At 42.6% G+C, this 15481-nt stretch overlaps 1 protein-coding gene across 7 annotated transcripts in view; it reads left to right on the forward strand.

Moving 5' to 3' along the window:
- Nucleotides 1-15481, forward strand: part of LOC139413246 (E3 ubiquitin-protein ligase MARCHF8-like) — a 165511-nt gene that overhangs the window by 116040 nt on the left and 33990 nt on the right. For 6 of the 7 annotated variants that reach the window (XM_071160442.1, XM_071160402.1, XM_071160412.1 and 3 more), the window contains one exon: nucleotides 15275-15354. In XM_071160442.1, the coding sequence (XP_071016543.1) occupies nucleotides 15275-15354 (80 nt within the window). Of the gene's footprint in view, nucleotides 1-2432; nucleotides 2509-15274; nucleotides 15355-15481 lie in introns of those variants that run through there. The other variant, XM_071160431.1, reaches the window with a different exon arrangement.

Genomic DNA, 15481 nt, shown 5'->3' on the forward strand with positions numbered 1-15481 from the left:
CTGTCTTTATTCTTCTTAGTCTCTACTATTCTCCATCCAGACCGAGAGGGGTATAGAGAAGCGATGGAGAGAAGGGTGAGATGATGGGAGAGGGGGATCAATTAGAGAGAGAGGGAGAGGAGCGATGTATACATACGTTTAGTACCGTAAATCATTCAGGGATTGTCAAGCATTTATAGAAGCCCCATTTTTACTGTATATCTGATAATTTTACAGCTAACAAATGAACAGCTATCCTCATTATTCCCGTCTATCTCTTGCTGGTGTTTAATAAAAGACTATGTAAATGTTCTCCTTCCACGGTTAAATATAGTCTTGTCTGTTTGATCATAAAGACAGCTCCTCTGTTTCGATCCTCTCACACTCCTATGTGCTTCTCTTTTCCTTCCTGTATGTGTTTACATAGTGTGTGAAAAAGAACGAGAGATAGAAAGAAAATCAGCCGACAGAGAGAGATACAGAGAGCGAGGCAGACAGACACAGGAGAGACAGCTACAGCAAGAGAGAGAGGGATACAGATACAGAGAGGGAGGCAGACAAGGAGGCAGCCAGACACAGAAGGAGAGACAGCTACAGCAAGAGAGAGAGGGATACAGATAGGGAGAGCGAGGCAGACAGACAGACACAGAAGAAGAGACAGCTACAGCGAGAGAGAGGGATACAGATACGAAGAGGGAGAGTGAGGCAGACAGTCAGGAGAGACAGCTACAGCGAGAGAGAGGGATACAGATACGGAGAGGGAAAGCGAGGCAGACAGGGAGGCAGACAGACAGAAGGAGAGACAGCTACAGCGAGAGAGAGGGATACAGATACGGAGAGGGAGAGCGAGGCAGACAGACACAGAAGGAGACAGCTACAGTGAGGGTGAAAGGCAGGGATGGACATTGAATTCTTTATTGATCTCGTCAGCCCCTGAGCTATGAATTGCCCCTTAGTTCCAGATTGAATCAATAGGTAATTAGTGGGTGGTACATAGTAGAGACTAAAACACAGTGCCTGTGGCTCGGTAGGCTTCTGATAGCAGAGCTTCTGTTCTCTACAGCAGGTGTACTGGGACACTGGATATTACCTCACTCCTCTACTACCACTGAGTATGAGAAAGGACTTCTGATCCCATTTGTTACTACCACACCAGTGCTGCTAATATGTGTCTTAATGAGGTATAGAGAGCTTATTCACGGCCATGAACATGATCTTTAAAATCCAGGCTAGCGGGCAGGATTGAAGTACTCTATTGAGTCTATGGAAAAAGTTAACACTTTCCTCATGTTCGACCTTTAAATTAACAGCCAATTAATAAACCAAACCAACTGAAAATATGTCTGTAGAAGTAGTTTAGTATTCAAATTGGTTCTCCAAGTGTTTTTTCCAAATGTTTTGCCAGCAAGTCCCAATGTAACGTGAGATAGCAGCCAGCTGTACTGTGTATGTTTGATCGGCATTCTGACAGCTTCCCTCTGAATTCCTTTTATCTCCTAAGTCAGGGGTGTGAAACTCAATCAGCACATGGGCCATATTGGAAAAAAACCCACAACGAATTCATGGGCCAGACATAGCCTATTCTGGGTTTTTTTACGTACAAACAATTGGCCCAAACTGGCCATTGTTTTATTGTTTTATAATATCCACTGATGTACAAAGCATTTTAAAATATTAAAACAAATCAAATCAAATTTCATTAGTCACACCTGCTGAATAGTGCCTTGCGGTCGGAGGCCGAGCAGTTGCCATACCAGGCAGTGATGCAACCAGTCAGAATGCTTTTGATGGTGCAGCTATAGAACCTTTTGAGGATCTGAGGACCCATGCCAAATCTTTTCAGTCTCCTGAGGGGGAATACGTTTTTTCGTGCCCTCTTCACGACTGTCTTGGTGTGCTTGGACCATGTTAATTTGTTGGTGATGTGGACACCAAGGAACTTGAAGCTCTCAACCTGCTCCACTGCAGCCCCATCGATAAGAATAGGGGTGTGCTCGGTCCTCTTTTTCCTGTAGTCCACAATCATCTCCTTTGCCTTGATCACGTTGAGGGAGAGGTTGTCCTGGCACCACACGGACAGGTCTCTGACCTCCTCCCTATAGGCTGTCTCATCGTTGTTGGTGATCAGGCCTACCACTGTTGTGTCATCGACAAATTTAATGATGGTGTTGGGGTCGTGCCTGGCTGTGCAATCATGAGTGAACAGGGAGTACAGGAGGGGACTGAGCACGCACCCCTGATGGGCCCCTGTGTTGAGGATCAACATGGCGGATGTGTTGTTACCTACCCTCACCACCTGGGGGCAGCCCGTCAGGAAGTCCAGGATCCAGTTGCAGAGGGAGGTGTTTAGTCCCAGGGTCCTTAGCTTATTGATGAGCTTTTAGGGCACGATGGTGTTGAATGCTGAGCTGTAGTCAATGAATTGCAATCTAACATAGGTTTTCCTTTTGTCCAGGTGGGAAAGGGCAGTGTGGAGTGCAATAGAGATTGCACCATCTGTGGATCTGTTGGGGCGATATGCAAATTCAGGTGGGTCTAGGGTTTCTGGGATAATGGTGTTGATGTGAGCCATGACCAGCCTTTCAAAGCACTTCATGGCTACAGACGTGAGTGCTACGGGTCGGTAGTCATTTAGGCAGGTTACCTTAGTGTTCTTGGGCACAGGCACTATGGTGGTCTGCTTAAAACATATTGGTATTACAGATTCGGACAAATCAAATCAAATTGTATTTGTCACATACGCATGGTTAGCAGATGTTAATGCGAGTGTAGTGAAATGCTTGTGCTTCTAGTTCCGACCATGCAGTAATAACCAACAAGTAATCTTAACAATTTCACAACAACTACAGGAATGAATAAGATTATGTTCATAAAAATATCTGGATGAGCGATGGCCGGAATAGGCAAGATGCAGTAGATGATATAGAGTACAGTATATACATATGAGATGAGTAATGTAGGGTATGTAAACATTATATAAAGTGGCATAGTTTAAAGTGGCTAGTGATATATTTATTACATCCAATTTTTAATTATTAGTGGCTAGAGATTTGAGTCAGTATGTTGGCAGCAGCCACTCAATGTTAGTGATGGCTGTTTAACAGTCTGATGGCCTTGAGATAGAAGCTGTTTTTCAGTCTTTCTGTCCCCGCTTTGATGCACCTGTACTGACCTCACCTTCTGGATAAAAATGGGGTGAACAGGCGGTGGCTCGGGTGGATGTTGTCCTTGATGATCTTTTTGGCCTTCCTGTGACATCGGGTGGTGTAGGTGTCCTGGAGGGCAGGTAGTTTGCCCCCAGTGATGCGTTGTGCAGACCTCACTACCCTCTGGAGAACCTTGCGGTAGTGAGCGGAGCAGTTGCCGTACCAGGTGGTGATACAGCCGGACAGGATGCTCTCGATTGTGCGTCTGTAAAAGTTTGTGAGTGTTTTTGGTGACAAGACAAATTTCTTCAGCCTCCTGAGGTTGAAGAGGCGCTGTTGCGCCTTCTTCACCACGCTGTCTGTGTGGGTGGACCATTTCAGTTTGTCCGTGATGTGTACACCGAGGAACTTAAAACTTTCCACCTTCTCCACTACTGTCCCGTCGATGTGGATAGGGGGCTGCTCCCTCTGCTGTTTCCTGAAGTCCACGATCATCTCCTTTGTTTTGTTGACATTGTGTGTGAGGTTATTTTCCTGACACCACTCCGAGGGCTCTCACCTCCTCCCTGTAGGCCGTCTCGTCGTTGTTGGTAATCAAGCCTACCACTGTAGTGTCGTCTGCAAACTTGATGATTGAGTTGGCGGCGTGCATGGCCACGCAGTCATGGGTGAACAGGGAGTACAGGAGAGGGCTGAGAACGCACCCTTGTGGGGCTCCAGTGTTGAGGATCAGCGGGGTGGAGATGTTGTTTCCTACCCTCACCACCTGGGGGCAGGCCTGTCAGGAAGTCCAGGATCCAGTTGCAGAGGGAGGTGTTTAGTCCCAGGGTCCTTAGCTTATTGATGAGCTTTTAGGGCACGATGGTGTTGAATGCTGAGCTGTAGTCGATGAACTGCATTCTTACATAGGTATTCCTCTTGTCCAGATGGGTTAGGGCAGTGTGCAGTGTGATTGCGTTGCCTGTGGACCTATTGGGGAGGTATGCAAATTGGAGTGGGTCTAGGGTGTCAGGTAGGCTGGAGGTGATATGCTCCTTGACTAGTCTCTCAAAGCACTTCATGATGACAGTGAGTGCTACGGGGCGATAGTAATTTAGCTCAGCTTTAGCCTTAGCTTTCTTAGGAACAGGAACAATGGTGGCCCTCTTGAAGCATGTGGGAACAGCAGACTGGGATAAGGATAGATCGAATATGTCCGTAAACACACCAGACAGCTGGTTTGCGCATTCTCTGAGGATGCGGCTAGGGATGCCGTCTGGGCCAACAGCCTTGCGAGGGTTAACACATTTAAATGTTTTACACACATTGGGATAGGGATGCCGGGCCGGCAGCCTTGAGAGGGTTCACTTACGTTGGCTGCAGTGAAGGAGGTTTTGGAAGCGGGCCGTGTCGGTGGCACTGTCTTGTCCTCAAAGTGAGCAAAGAAGGGCTTGCAAACAATTACAGACTACAAAGGGAAGCATAGCCGAGAGCTGCCCAGTGACACAAGCCTACCAGACGAGCTAAACTACTTCTATGCTGTGTGTGTGGTAAAGGTGGTCCAGAGATCTTTGCTGAAACGGATTTAAGTTTCCCTGCATTAAAGTCTCCGGCTACTAGGAGCAACACCCCTGGGTCAGCGTTTTTCTTGTTTGCTTATGGCCTGAATACAGCTCATTCAATGCTGTCTTAGTGCCAGCCTCAGTCTGTGGTGGTATGTAAAGAGCTACGAAAAATACAGATGAAAACTCTCTAGGTATTTGTATTTATTCTCAATCCCTATTAACTGCTACCAAAGCAGCAGCTACTCTTCCTGGGGTCCAGCAAAATTAAGGCAGTTTATACAATTTTAAAACATTACAATACATTCACAGATTTCACACACTGTGTGCCCTCAGGCCCCTACTCCTCCACTACCACATATCTACAGTACTAAATCCATGTGTATGTATGTTATTTTGTGTGTTTATGTATTAGAGGTCGACTGATTATGATTTTTCAACGCCGATACCGTATATTGGAGGAACAAAGAAAATGTTTCTATTTGTAATAATGACAATCACAACAATACTGAATGAACACTTCTTTTAACTTAATATAATACATCAATTTAGCCTCAAATAAATAATGAAACATGTTCAATTTGGTTTAAATAATGCAAAAACAAAGTGTTGGAGAAGAAAGAAAGTAAAAGTGCAATATGTGCCATGTAAGGAAGCTAACGTTTAAGTTCCTTGCTCAGAACATGAGAACATATGAAGGCTGGTGGTTCCTTTTAACATAAGTCTTCAATATTCCCAGGTAAGAAGTTTTAGGTTGTAGTTGTTATAGGAATTATAGGACTATTTCTCTCTATACCATTTGTATTTCATATACCTTTGACTATTGGATGTTCTTATAGGCACTTTAGTATTGCCAGTGTAACAGTATAGCTTCCATCCCTCTCCTCGCCGCTACATGGGCTCGAACCAGGAACACATCGACAACAACCATCCTCGAAGCAGCGTTACCCATCGCTCCACAAAAGCCGCGGCCATGCAGAGCAAAGGGAACAACTACTCCAAGTCTCAGAGTGAGTGATGTTTGAAACGCTATTATCGCGCACCCCGCTAACTAGCTAGCCATTTCACATTGGTTACACCAGCCTAATCTCGGGAGTTGATAGGCTTGAAGTCATAAACAGCGCAATGCTTGAAGCGTTGCGAAGAGCTGCTGGCAAAACGCACGAAAGTGCTGTTTGAATGAATGCTTACGAGCCTGCTGGTGCCTACCATCACTCAGTCAGACTGCTCTGTCAAATCATAGACTTAATTATAACATAATAACACACAGAAATAACACACATTAATATGGTCGAATCCGGAAACTATCATTTCGAAAACAAAACGTGTATTCTTTCAGTGAAATACGGAACCGTTCCGTATTTTATCTAACGGATGGCATCCCTAAGTCTAAATATTGCTGTTACATTGCACAACCTTCAATGTCATGTCATAATTACGTACAATTCTGGCAAATTAGTTCACAATGAGCCAGGCGGCCCAAACTGTTGCATATACCCTGACTCTGCGTGCAATGAACGCAAGAGAAGTGACACAATTTCACCTGGTTAATATTGCCTGCTAACCTGGATTTATTTTAACTAAATATGCAGGTTTAAAAATATATACTACTGTGTATTGATTTTAAAAATGGCATTGATGTTTATGGTTAGGTACACATTGGAGCAACAACAGTCCTTTTTCGCGAATGCGCACCGCATCGATTATATGCAACGCAGGACACACTAGATAAACTAGTAATATCATCAACCATGTGTAGTTTTAACTAGTGATTATGATTGATTAATTGTTTTTTATAAGATAAGTTTAATGCTAGCTAGCAACTTACCTTGGCTTCTTACTGCATTCGCGTAACAGGCAGTCTCCTCGTGGAGTGCAATGTAATCAGGTGGTTAGAGCTTTGGACTAGTTAACCGTAAGGTTGCAAGATTGAATCCCAGAGCTGACAAGGTAAAAGTAGTATGCATGTCTAGTATGCATGTCTGTGCCAATGTTTTTGTTGCTTCACAGTCCCCGCTGTTCCATAAGGTGCTTTTAATCTGTTTTTGAAATCTAATTTTACTGCTTGCGTCAGTTACTTGATGTGGAATAGAGTTCCATGTAGTCATGGCTCTATGTAGTACTGTGTGCCTCCCATAGTCTGTTCTGGACTTGGGGACTGTGAAGAGACCTCTTGTGGCATGTCTTGTGGGGTATGCATGGATGTCCAGCTGTGTGCCAGTAGTGCTTTTAGTTTTAGAAATATTTAGGGATTACTTATTCCTTGCCACCCACTCTGAAACTAACTGCAACTCTTTGTTGAGTGTTGCAGTCATTTCATTCGCTGTAGTAGCTGATGTGTATAGTGTTGAGTCATATGCATGCAAAGAAACTACGGCTTAACTCAGTCAATGGCATGTCGTTAGTAAAAATTGGAAAAGCAAGGGGCCTAAACAGCTACCCTGGGGATTTCCTGATTCTAACTGGATTATATTTGATAGGCTTCCATTAAAGAACACCCTCTAAGTTCTGTTAGACAAGTAACTCCTTTTCCACATTATAGGTGGCGGTGTAAAGCCATAACATATGTTTTTCCAGCAGCAAACTATGATCAATAATGTCAAAATCTGCATTGAAGTCAAACAAGACAGCCCCCACAATAATTTTATCATCAATTTCTCTCAGCCAATTATCAGTCATTTGTGTAAGTGCTGTGCTTGTTGATTGTCCTTCCCTATAAGCATGCTGAAATTCGGTTGTTGATTTGTTTACTGTAAAATAGCATTGTATCTGGTCAAACACAATTTTTTCCAGAAGTTTACGAAGGGTTGGTAACAGGCTGATTGGTCGGTTATTTGAGCCAGTAAAGAGGGCTTTACTATTCTTGAGTAGCGCTTCCCTCCAGGCCTGAGGGCACACGGTCTCTAGTAGACTTAAATTGAAGATGTGGCAAATAGTAGTGGCAAAATCGCCTGCTATTATCCTCCCTCAGTAATTTTCCATCTAGATTGTCAGACCCTGCTGGCTTGTCATTGTTGATAGACAACAATACTTTTTTCACCTCTTCCACACTGACAGAATTCAATTCAAGACAATTCTTGTCTTTCATAATTTGGTCCGATATGCTTGGATGTGTAGTGTCTGCGTTTGTTGCTGGCATGTCTTCCCTAAGTTTGCTTATCTTGCCAATGAAAAAGTCATTAAAGTAGTTTGCAATATCAGTGGGCTTTGTGATGAATGAGCCATCTGATTCAATGAATGAAGGAGCCGAGTAGGCTTTTTTTCCCCAAAAATGTCATTTGAGGTGCCCCAAAGCTTTTTACTATATTTCTTTATATAATTTATATTTGTTTCGTAGTGTAGTTTCTTTTCATTTAGTTTAGTCACATGATTTCTTAATTTGCAGTATGTTTGCCAATCAGTTGGGCTGCCAGACTTAATTGCCATACCTTTTGTCTCTTCCCTCTCAACCATACAATTTTTCAATCCCCCATCAATCCAAGGGGATTTAACCGTTTTTATAATAATTTCATTAATGGGTGCGTGTTTTCCAGTTACTAATGGAATAAGTAGTTTCATAAATGTGTCAAGTGCAGCGTCTGGTTGTTCCTCATTACACACCCCAGACCAGAAAATATTCTTTACATCATCAACATATGAACCACTACAAAGCTTATTGTATGACCTCTTATACACTATATTAGGCCCAGCCTTTGGTTTTCCTAGATATGGCTGTTATATTATGCTTTGCCACCCACTCTGTTCATTCTGCTCCACTCTGTCCTGGCTGCTAGCCTAATGCAACAGTCTTTCTGACACATGATTGGAGTGACTCTCCCCGGTTCGGCTTGAATCTGAACAAGAGGCAATGATTAGAAATCGAGCCAGCGCAAATGTGTTACCAATGGAAAGGAGATGTTATAGATCAATGCTGGCCCAGCCTTTGGAACTTTAGTAATCCTAGATATGGCTACTCTATTGTGATCACTACATCCTTTGGATTTGGATACTGCTTTAAAGCAAATACAGTGCCTTGCGAAAGTATTCGGCCCCCTTGAACTTTGCGACCTTTTGCCACATTTCAGGCTTCAAACATAAAGATATAAACCTGTATTTTTTTTGTGACGAATCAACAACAAGTGGGACACAATCATGAAGTGGAACGACATTTATTGGATATTTCAAACTTTTTTAACAAATCAAAAACTGAAAAATTGGGCGTGCAAAATTATTCAGCCCCCTTAAGTTAATACTTTGTAGCGCCACCTTTTGCTGCGATTACAGCTGTAAGTCGCTTGGGGTATGTCTCTCAGTTTTGCACATCGAGAGACTGACATTTTTTCTCATTCCTCCTTGCAAAACAGCTCGAGCTCAGTGAGGTTGGATGGAGAGCATTTGTGAACAGCAGTTTTCAGTTCTTTCCACAGATTCTCGATTGGATTCAGGTCTGGACTTTGACTTGGCCATTCTAACACCTGGATATGTTTATTTTTGAACCATTCCATTGTAGATTTTGCTTTATGTTTTGGATCATTGTCTTGTTGGAAGACAAATCTCCGTCCCAGTCTCAGGTCTTTTGCAGACTCCATCAGGTTTTCTTCCAGAATGGTCCTGTATTTGGCTCCATCCATCTTCCCATCAATTTTAACCATCTTCCCTGTCCCTGCTGAAGAAAAGCAGGCCCAAACCATGATGCTGCCACCACCATGTTTGACAGTGGGGATGGTGTGTTCAGGGTGATGAGCTGTGTTGCTTTTACGCCAAACATAACGTTTTGCATTGTTGCCAAAAAGTTCAGTTTTGGTTTCATCTGACCAGAGCACCTTCTTCCACATGTTTGGTGTGTCTCCCAGGTGGCTTGTGGCAAACTTTAAACGACACTTTTTATGGATATCTTTAAGAAATGGCTTTCTTCTTGCCACTCTTCCATAAAGGCCAGATTTGTGCAATATACGACTGATTGTTGTCCTATGGACAGAGTCTCCCACCTCAGCTGTAGATCTCTGCAGTTCATCCAGAGTGATCATGGGCCTCTTGGCTGCATCTCTGATCAGTCTTCTCCTTGTATGAGCTGAAAGTTTAGAGGGACGGCCAGGTCTTGGTAGATTTGCAGTGGTCTGATACTCCTTCCATTTCAATATTATCGCTTGCACAGTGCTCCTTGGGATGTTTAAAGCTTGGGAAATCTTTTTGTATCCAAATCCGGCTTTAAACTTCTTCACAACAGTATCTCGGACCTGCCTGGTGTGTTCCTTGTTCTTCATGATGCTCTCTGCGCTTTTAACGGACCACTGAGACTATCACAGTGCAGGTGCATTTATACGGAGACTTGATTACACATAGGTGGATTGTACTTATCATCATTAGTCATTTAGGTCAACATTGGATCATTCAGAGATCCTCACTGAACTTCTGGAGAGAGTTTGCTGCACTGAAAGTAAAGGGGCTGAATAATTTTGCACGCCCAATTTTTCAGTTTTTGATTTGTTAAAAAAGTTTGAAATATCCAATAAATGTCGTTCCACTTCATGATTGTGTCCCACTTGTTGTTGATTCTTCACAAAAAAATACAGTTTTATATCTTTATGTTTGAAGCCTGAAATGTGGCAAAAGGTCGCAAAGTTCAAGGGGGCCGAATATTTTCGCAAGGCACTGTATCTGCAGCATTAGTAAAGATATGAACAATACATGTTGATGATTTAATTCCTGTGCTGTTTGTAACTACCCTGTTAGGTTGACGGACAACCTGATCCAGGTTGCAGGCACTGGTTACAGTTTGAAGTTTTTTAACTGAGCGGGCAGCTTGATGATAGCCAATCAATATTTAAATCACCCAGAAAATATACTTCTCTTTTGATATCACATACATTATCAAGCATTTCACACATATTATCCAGATACTGACTGTTAGCACTTGGTGGTCTATAGCAGCTTCCCATAAGAATGGGCTTTAGGTGAGGCAGATGAACCTGTAGCCATATTACTTCAACAGTATTTAACATTAGATCTTCTCTAAGCTTTACAGGAATGTGGTTCTGAATATAGTGTGGTCTACAGCTTATCATGAGATACTCTACCTCAGGTGAACAATAGCTCGAGACTTAGATATCGTGCACCAGCTGTTATTTACAAAAATACATAGTCCGCCGCCCCTTGTCTTACCAGACGCCACTGTTCTATCCTGCCGGTACATCATATAACCAGCCAGCTGTATGTTGATAGTGTCGTCGTTCAGCCACGACTCTGTGATGCATAAGATGTTACAGTATTGAATGTCCTGTTGGTTGTTTAGTCTTACGCGTAGGTCATTGATTTTATTCTCCAAAGATTGCACGTTTGCTAGCAGAGTGGATGGAAGTGGGGGTTTATTCGATTGCCTATGAATCCTCAGAAGGCAGCCTGCCCTCTGGCTCCTTTTTCTCTGCCTCCTCTTCAAGCAAATAGCGGGGATCTGGGCCTGTTCCTGAGAAAGCAGTATATTATTTGTGTTGGGCTGTCAGACTTGTTAAAGGTAAAAAAAGGATTCTGCCAGTCCGTGGTGAGTAATCGCAGTCCTGATGTCCAGAAGTCATTTTCGGTCATAAGAGACGGTAGCGGCAACATTATGTACAAAATAAGTTTTAAAAAATAAGTTACAAACAATGCAAATAAACAAACAAAAAACACAATAATTTGGGTACACATAGAACGTCAGCCTTCTTCTCCGGTGCCATTTTACTGAAGAGATAAATTATATTGCTTGCAGATGTGCATAATATTCTGAGAACCTAATCTAAAAGTATTTAAAAATTGCAAATAACAAACATATGTTGTTGTAACATTTCAACTGTTTTTCACTGCATGGAACACTGGTGCAGTTGAATGCAGCATTGTTGTATGGTGCGCTCAAAATGTATTGTAGTTGAGTAGCCAGCCTAGACTACTGCTCAAATGTATTGTAGTTGAGTAGCCAGCCTAGACTACTGCTCAAATGTATTGTAGTTGAGTAGCCAGCCTAGACTACTGCTCAAATGTATTGTAGTTGAGTAGCCAGCCTAGACTACTGCTCAAATGTATTGTAGTTGAGTAGCCAGCCTAGACTACTGCTCAAATGTATTGTAGTTGAGTAGCCAGCCTAGACTACTGCTCAAATGTATTGTAATTGAGTAGCCAGCCTAGACTACTGCTCAAATGTATTGTAGTTGAGTAGCCAGCCTAGACTACTGCTCAAAATGTATTGTAGTTGAGTAGCCAGCCTAGACTACTGCTCAAAATGTATTGTAGCCAGCCTAGACTACTGCTCAAATGTATTGTAGTTGAGTAGCCAGCCTAGACTACTGCTCAAATGTATTGTAGTTGAGTAGCCAGCCTAGACTACTGCTCAAATGTATTGTAGTTGAGTAGCCAGCCTAGACTACTGCTCAAATGTATTGTAGTTGAGTAGCCAGCCTAGACTACTGCTCAAATGTATTGTAGTTGAGTAGCCAGCCTAGACTACTGCTCAAATGTATTGTAGTTGAGTAGCCAGCCTAGACTACTGCTCAAATGTATTGTAGTTGAGTAGCCAGCCTAGACTACTGCTCAAATGTATTGTAGTTGAGTAGCCAGCCTAGACTACTGCTCAAATGTATTGTAGTTGAGTAGCCAGCCTAGACTACTGCTCAAATGTATTGTAGTTGAGTAGCCAGCCTAGACTACTGCTCAAATGTATTGTAGTTGAGTAGCCAGCCTAGACTACTGCTCAAATGTATTGAGGTTGAGTAGCCAGCCTAGACTACTGCTCAAATGTATTGTGGTTGAGTAGCCAGCCTAGACTACTGCTCAAATGTATTGTAGTTGAGTAGCCAGCCTAGACTACTGCTCAAATGTATTGTAGTTGAGTAGCCAGCCTAGACTACTGCTCAAATGTATTGTAGTTGAGTAGCCAGCCTAGACTACTGCTCAAAATGTATTGTAGTTGAGTAGCCAGCCTAGACTACTGCTCAAATGTATTGTAGTTGAGTAGCCAGCCTAGACTACTGCTCAAATGTATTGTAGTTGAGTAGCCAGCCTAGACTACTGCTCAAATGTATTGTAGTTGAGTAGCCAGCCTAGACTACTGCTCAAATGTATTGTAGTTGAGTAGCCAGCCTAGACTACTGCTCAAATGTATTGTAGTTGAGTAGCCAGCCTAGACTACTGCTCAAATGTATTGTAGTTGAGTAGCCAGCCTAGACTACTGCTCAAATGTATTGTAGTTGAGTAGCCAGCCTAGACTACTGCTCAAATGTATTGTAGTTGAGTAGCCAGCCTAGACTACTGCTCAAATGTATTGTAGTTGAGTAGCCAGCCTAGACTACTGCTCAAATGTATTGTAGTTGAGTAGCCAGCCTAGACTACTGCTCAAATGTATTGTAGTTGAGTAGCCAGCCTAGACTACTGCTCAAATGTATTGTAGTTGAGTAGCCAGCCTAGACTACTGCTCAAATGTATTGTAGTTGAGTAGCCAGCCTAGACTACTGCTCAAATGTATTGTAGTTGAGTAGCCAGCCTAGACTACTGCTCAAATGTATTGTAGTTGAGTAGCCAGCCTAGACTACTGCTCAAATGTATTGTAGTTGAGTAGCCAGCCTAGACTACTGCTCAAATGTATTGTAGTTGAGTAGCCAGCCTAGACTACTGCTCAAATGTATTGTAGTTGAGTAGCCAGCCTAGACTACTGCTCAAATGTATTGTAGTTGAGTAGCCAGCCTAGACTACTGCTCAAATGTATTGTAGTTGAGTAGCCAGCCTAGACTACTGCTCAAATGTATTGTAGTTGAGTAGCCAGCCTAGACTACTGCTCAAATGTATTGTAGTTGAGTAGCCAGCCTAGACTACTGCTCAAATGTATTGTAGTTGAGTAGCCAGCCTAGACTACTGCTCAAATGTATTGTAGTTGAGTAGCCAGCCTAGACTACTGCTCAAATGTATTGTAGTTGAGTAGCCAGCCTAGACTACTGCTCAAATGTATTGTAGTTGAGTAGCCAGCCTAGACTACTGCTCAAATGTATTGTAGTTGAGTAGCCAGCCTAGACTACTGCTCAAATGTATTGTAGTTGAGTAGCCAGCCTAGACTACTGCTCAAATGTATTGTAGTTGAGTAGCCAGCCTAGACTACTGCTCAAATGTATTGTAGTTGAGTAGCCAGCCTAGACTACTGCTCAAATGTTGCTGTTATGGGCCTACATGTTTCTCCTTTTTTATGGTCATTTATTGCAAGGTTTGTTTTTAGGTTATTCATTGTCAAGCTTTAAAAAACGAAGCTAGGCTGCAACATTTTAGTAGCCTAGCTAGGACTGTACTGTGTCTGTACACTTCCCTCCGCTGCGCGCTGTAAACCCGACACACGAAAGAAAAGAAAAAAACGGGACACGAAAGCAAAGCAATTGACAGTCCATTCACAGATGGTAGCGCATCAGGCAGTAATTTCAAAAAGTAGCTGACTCAGCTGTTGACTCATTTATACTCGCGTGTGTGTCCTGTTTGTCCTTCAGTAGTCATTTATAACCATGTGTGAATATTTTATCTTTAACTTGTTGACAACCAAGATGACATTTTCTGTAGGCTACAGCAATGACCTGTTGGAACGGAAACTTGGCATGGACATTTAGCCTACACCACGTTTATACTTTCGGTCTGTGCCATTAGTGATGACATGATACAGCGCACTGGCTGGCCCTTGTGTGTGTGGTAATGCTGAACTGAGTTACAGTTCATAAGGAAGAGTCTATTGAAATAAATTCATTAGGCCCTAATCCATGGATTTCACACGACTGGGCAGGGGTGCAGCCATGGGTGGGTCTGGGAGGGAATAGGCCCACCCACTGGGGAGCCAGGCCCAGCCAATCAGAATTAGTTTTTCTCCACAAAATGGCTTTATTACAGACAGGGATGTAAACAAATTGTGCACAAAATTTGAGAGAAATAAGCTTCTTGTGTTTCAGGGGATATTTCTTTTCAGCTCATGCATTTATATTTTTGTTCAATGTATATCTGAGGAAGGCCAGCTCTCTCTCTACTACTGCTCAGTGATTAGTGCTTTTCTAGTTTGTTTAGTTTCGATTATTAAAAAATAATAACGGTTTTCGATTTCAGTTCCAATAAAAAAATTTAAACAAGAAATGTATTATGAAATAATGACAATACAATGATTAGAGCTTTCCAAGCCAAAAATAGTGAACATTCAATTGTCAAAACATTGTCTCTGTCAGGTCCACATTGGGTAGACATCAATAGAACATTTTTAAATTACTATGAAATAATAAAATATTTTAGTTGTGTATATTACTTCATTTTTATTTGATGACTTTATTATTTTGAATTCCTTAAAGTTATCATCTTGTGCTTGCTCAGGCAGTAGCAGCCTGCCAGCCAGACAAAGTTATCTCTGTGATCCCCATACTATACTGTCTTCAGTCATCCTATTTAGCTAGGCATACTTTCACAAACTCTCTTATCCTTTCTCTCATCATTGTGTTGTGTTCATTTCTCTCTCGTGTGGTTTGTGTGTTTCTAACCTAACGTAGTCGGTTAATCACTCAACACTACTCTTTACTGTATATGCAGGCATCTGGTGATGCCAATGAGACTAATCAGAGTTATTTTTGTATTTCTCACTCTCTCCCTCAGGCGGGGAGCCCCACCTCCGTCAACGCCCCCTGCAACTTCTCACGAACGTCGGTCACCCCCTCCAACCAGGACATCTGCAGGTACTGTACACACACCTTTAAATAATAACCTTTGAACTCTAACCCCCTGACCTTTAACCCTCCAACCATGACATTTGCTGGTTTACATCCTTCAATTGCATTGGGCTGCTGAGGGCAAGGCAGACCC

Source organism: Oncorhynchus clarkii, chromosome 1 (assembly GCF_045791955.1).
Source record: "Oncorhynchus clarkii lewisi isolate Uvic-CL-2024 chromosome 1, UVic_Ocla_1.0, whole genome shotgun sequence".
Classification (NCBI taxonomy): domain Eukaryota; kingdom Metazoa; phylum Chordata; class Actinopteri; order Salmoniformes; family Salmonidae; genus Oncorhynchus; species Oncorhynchus clarkii.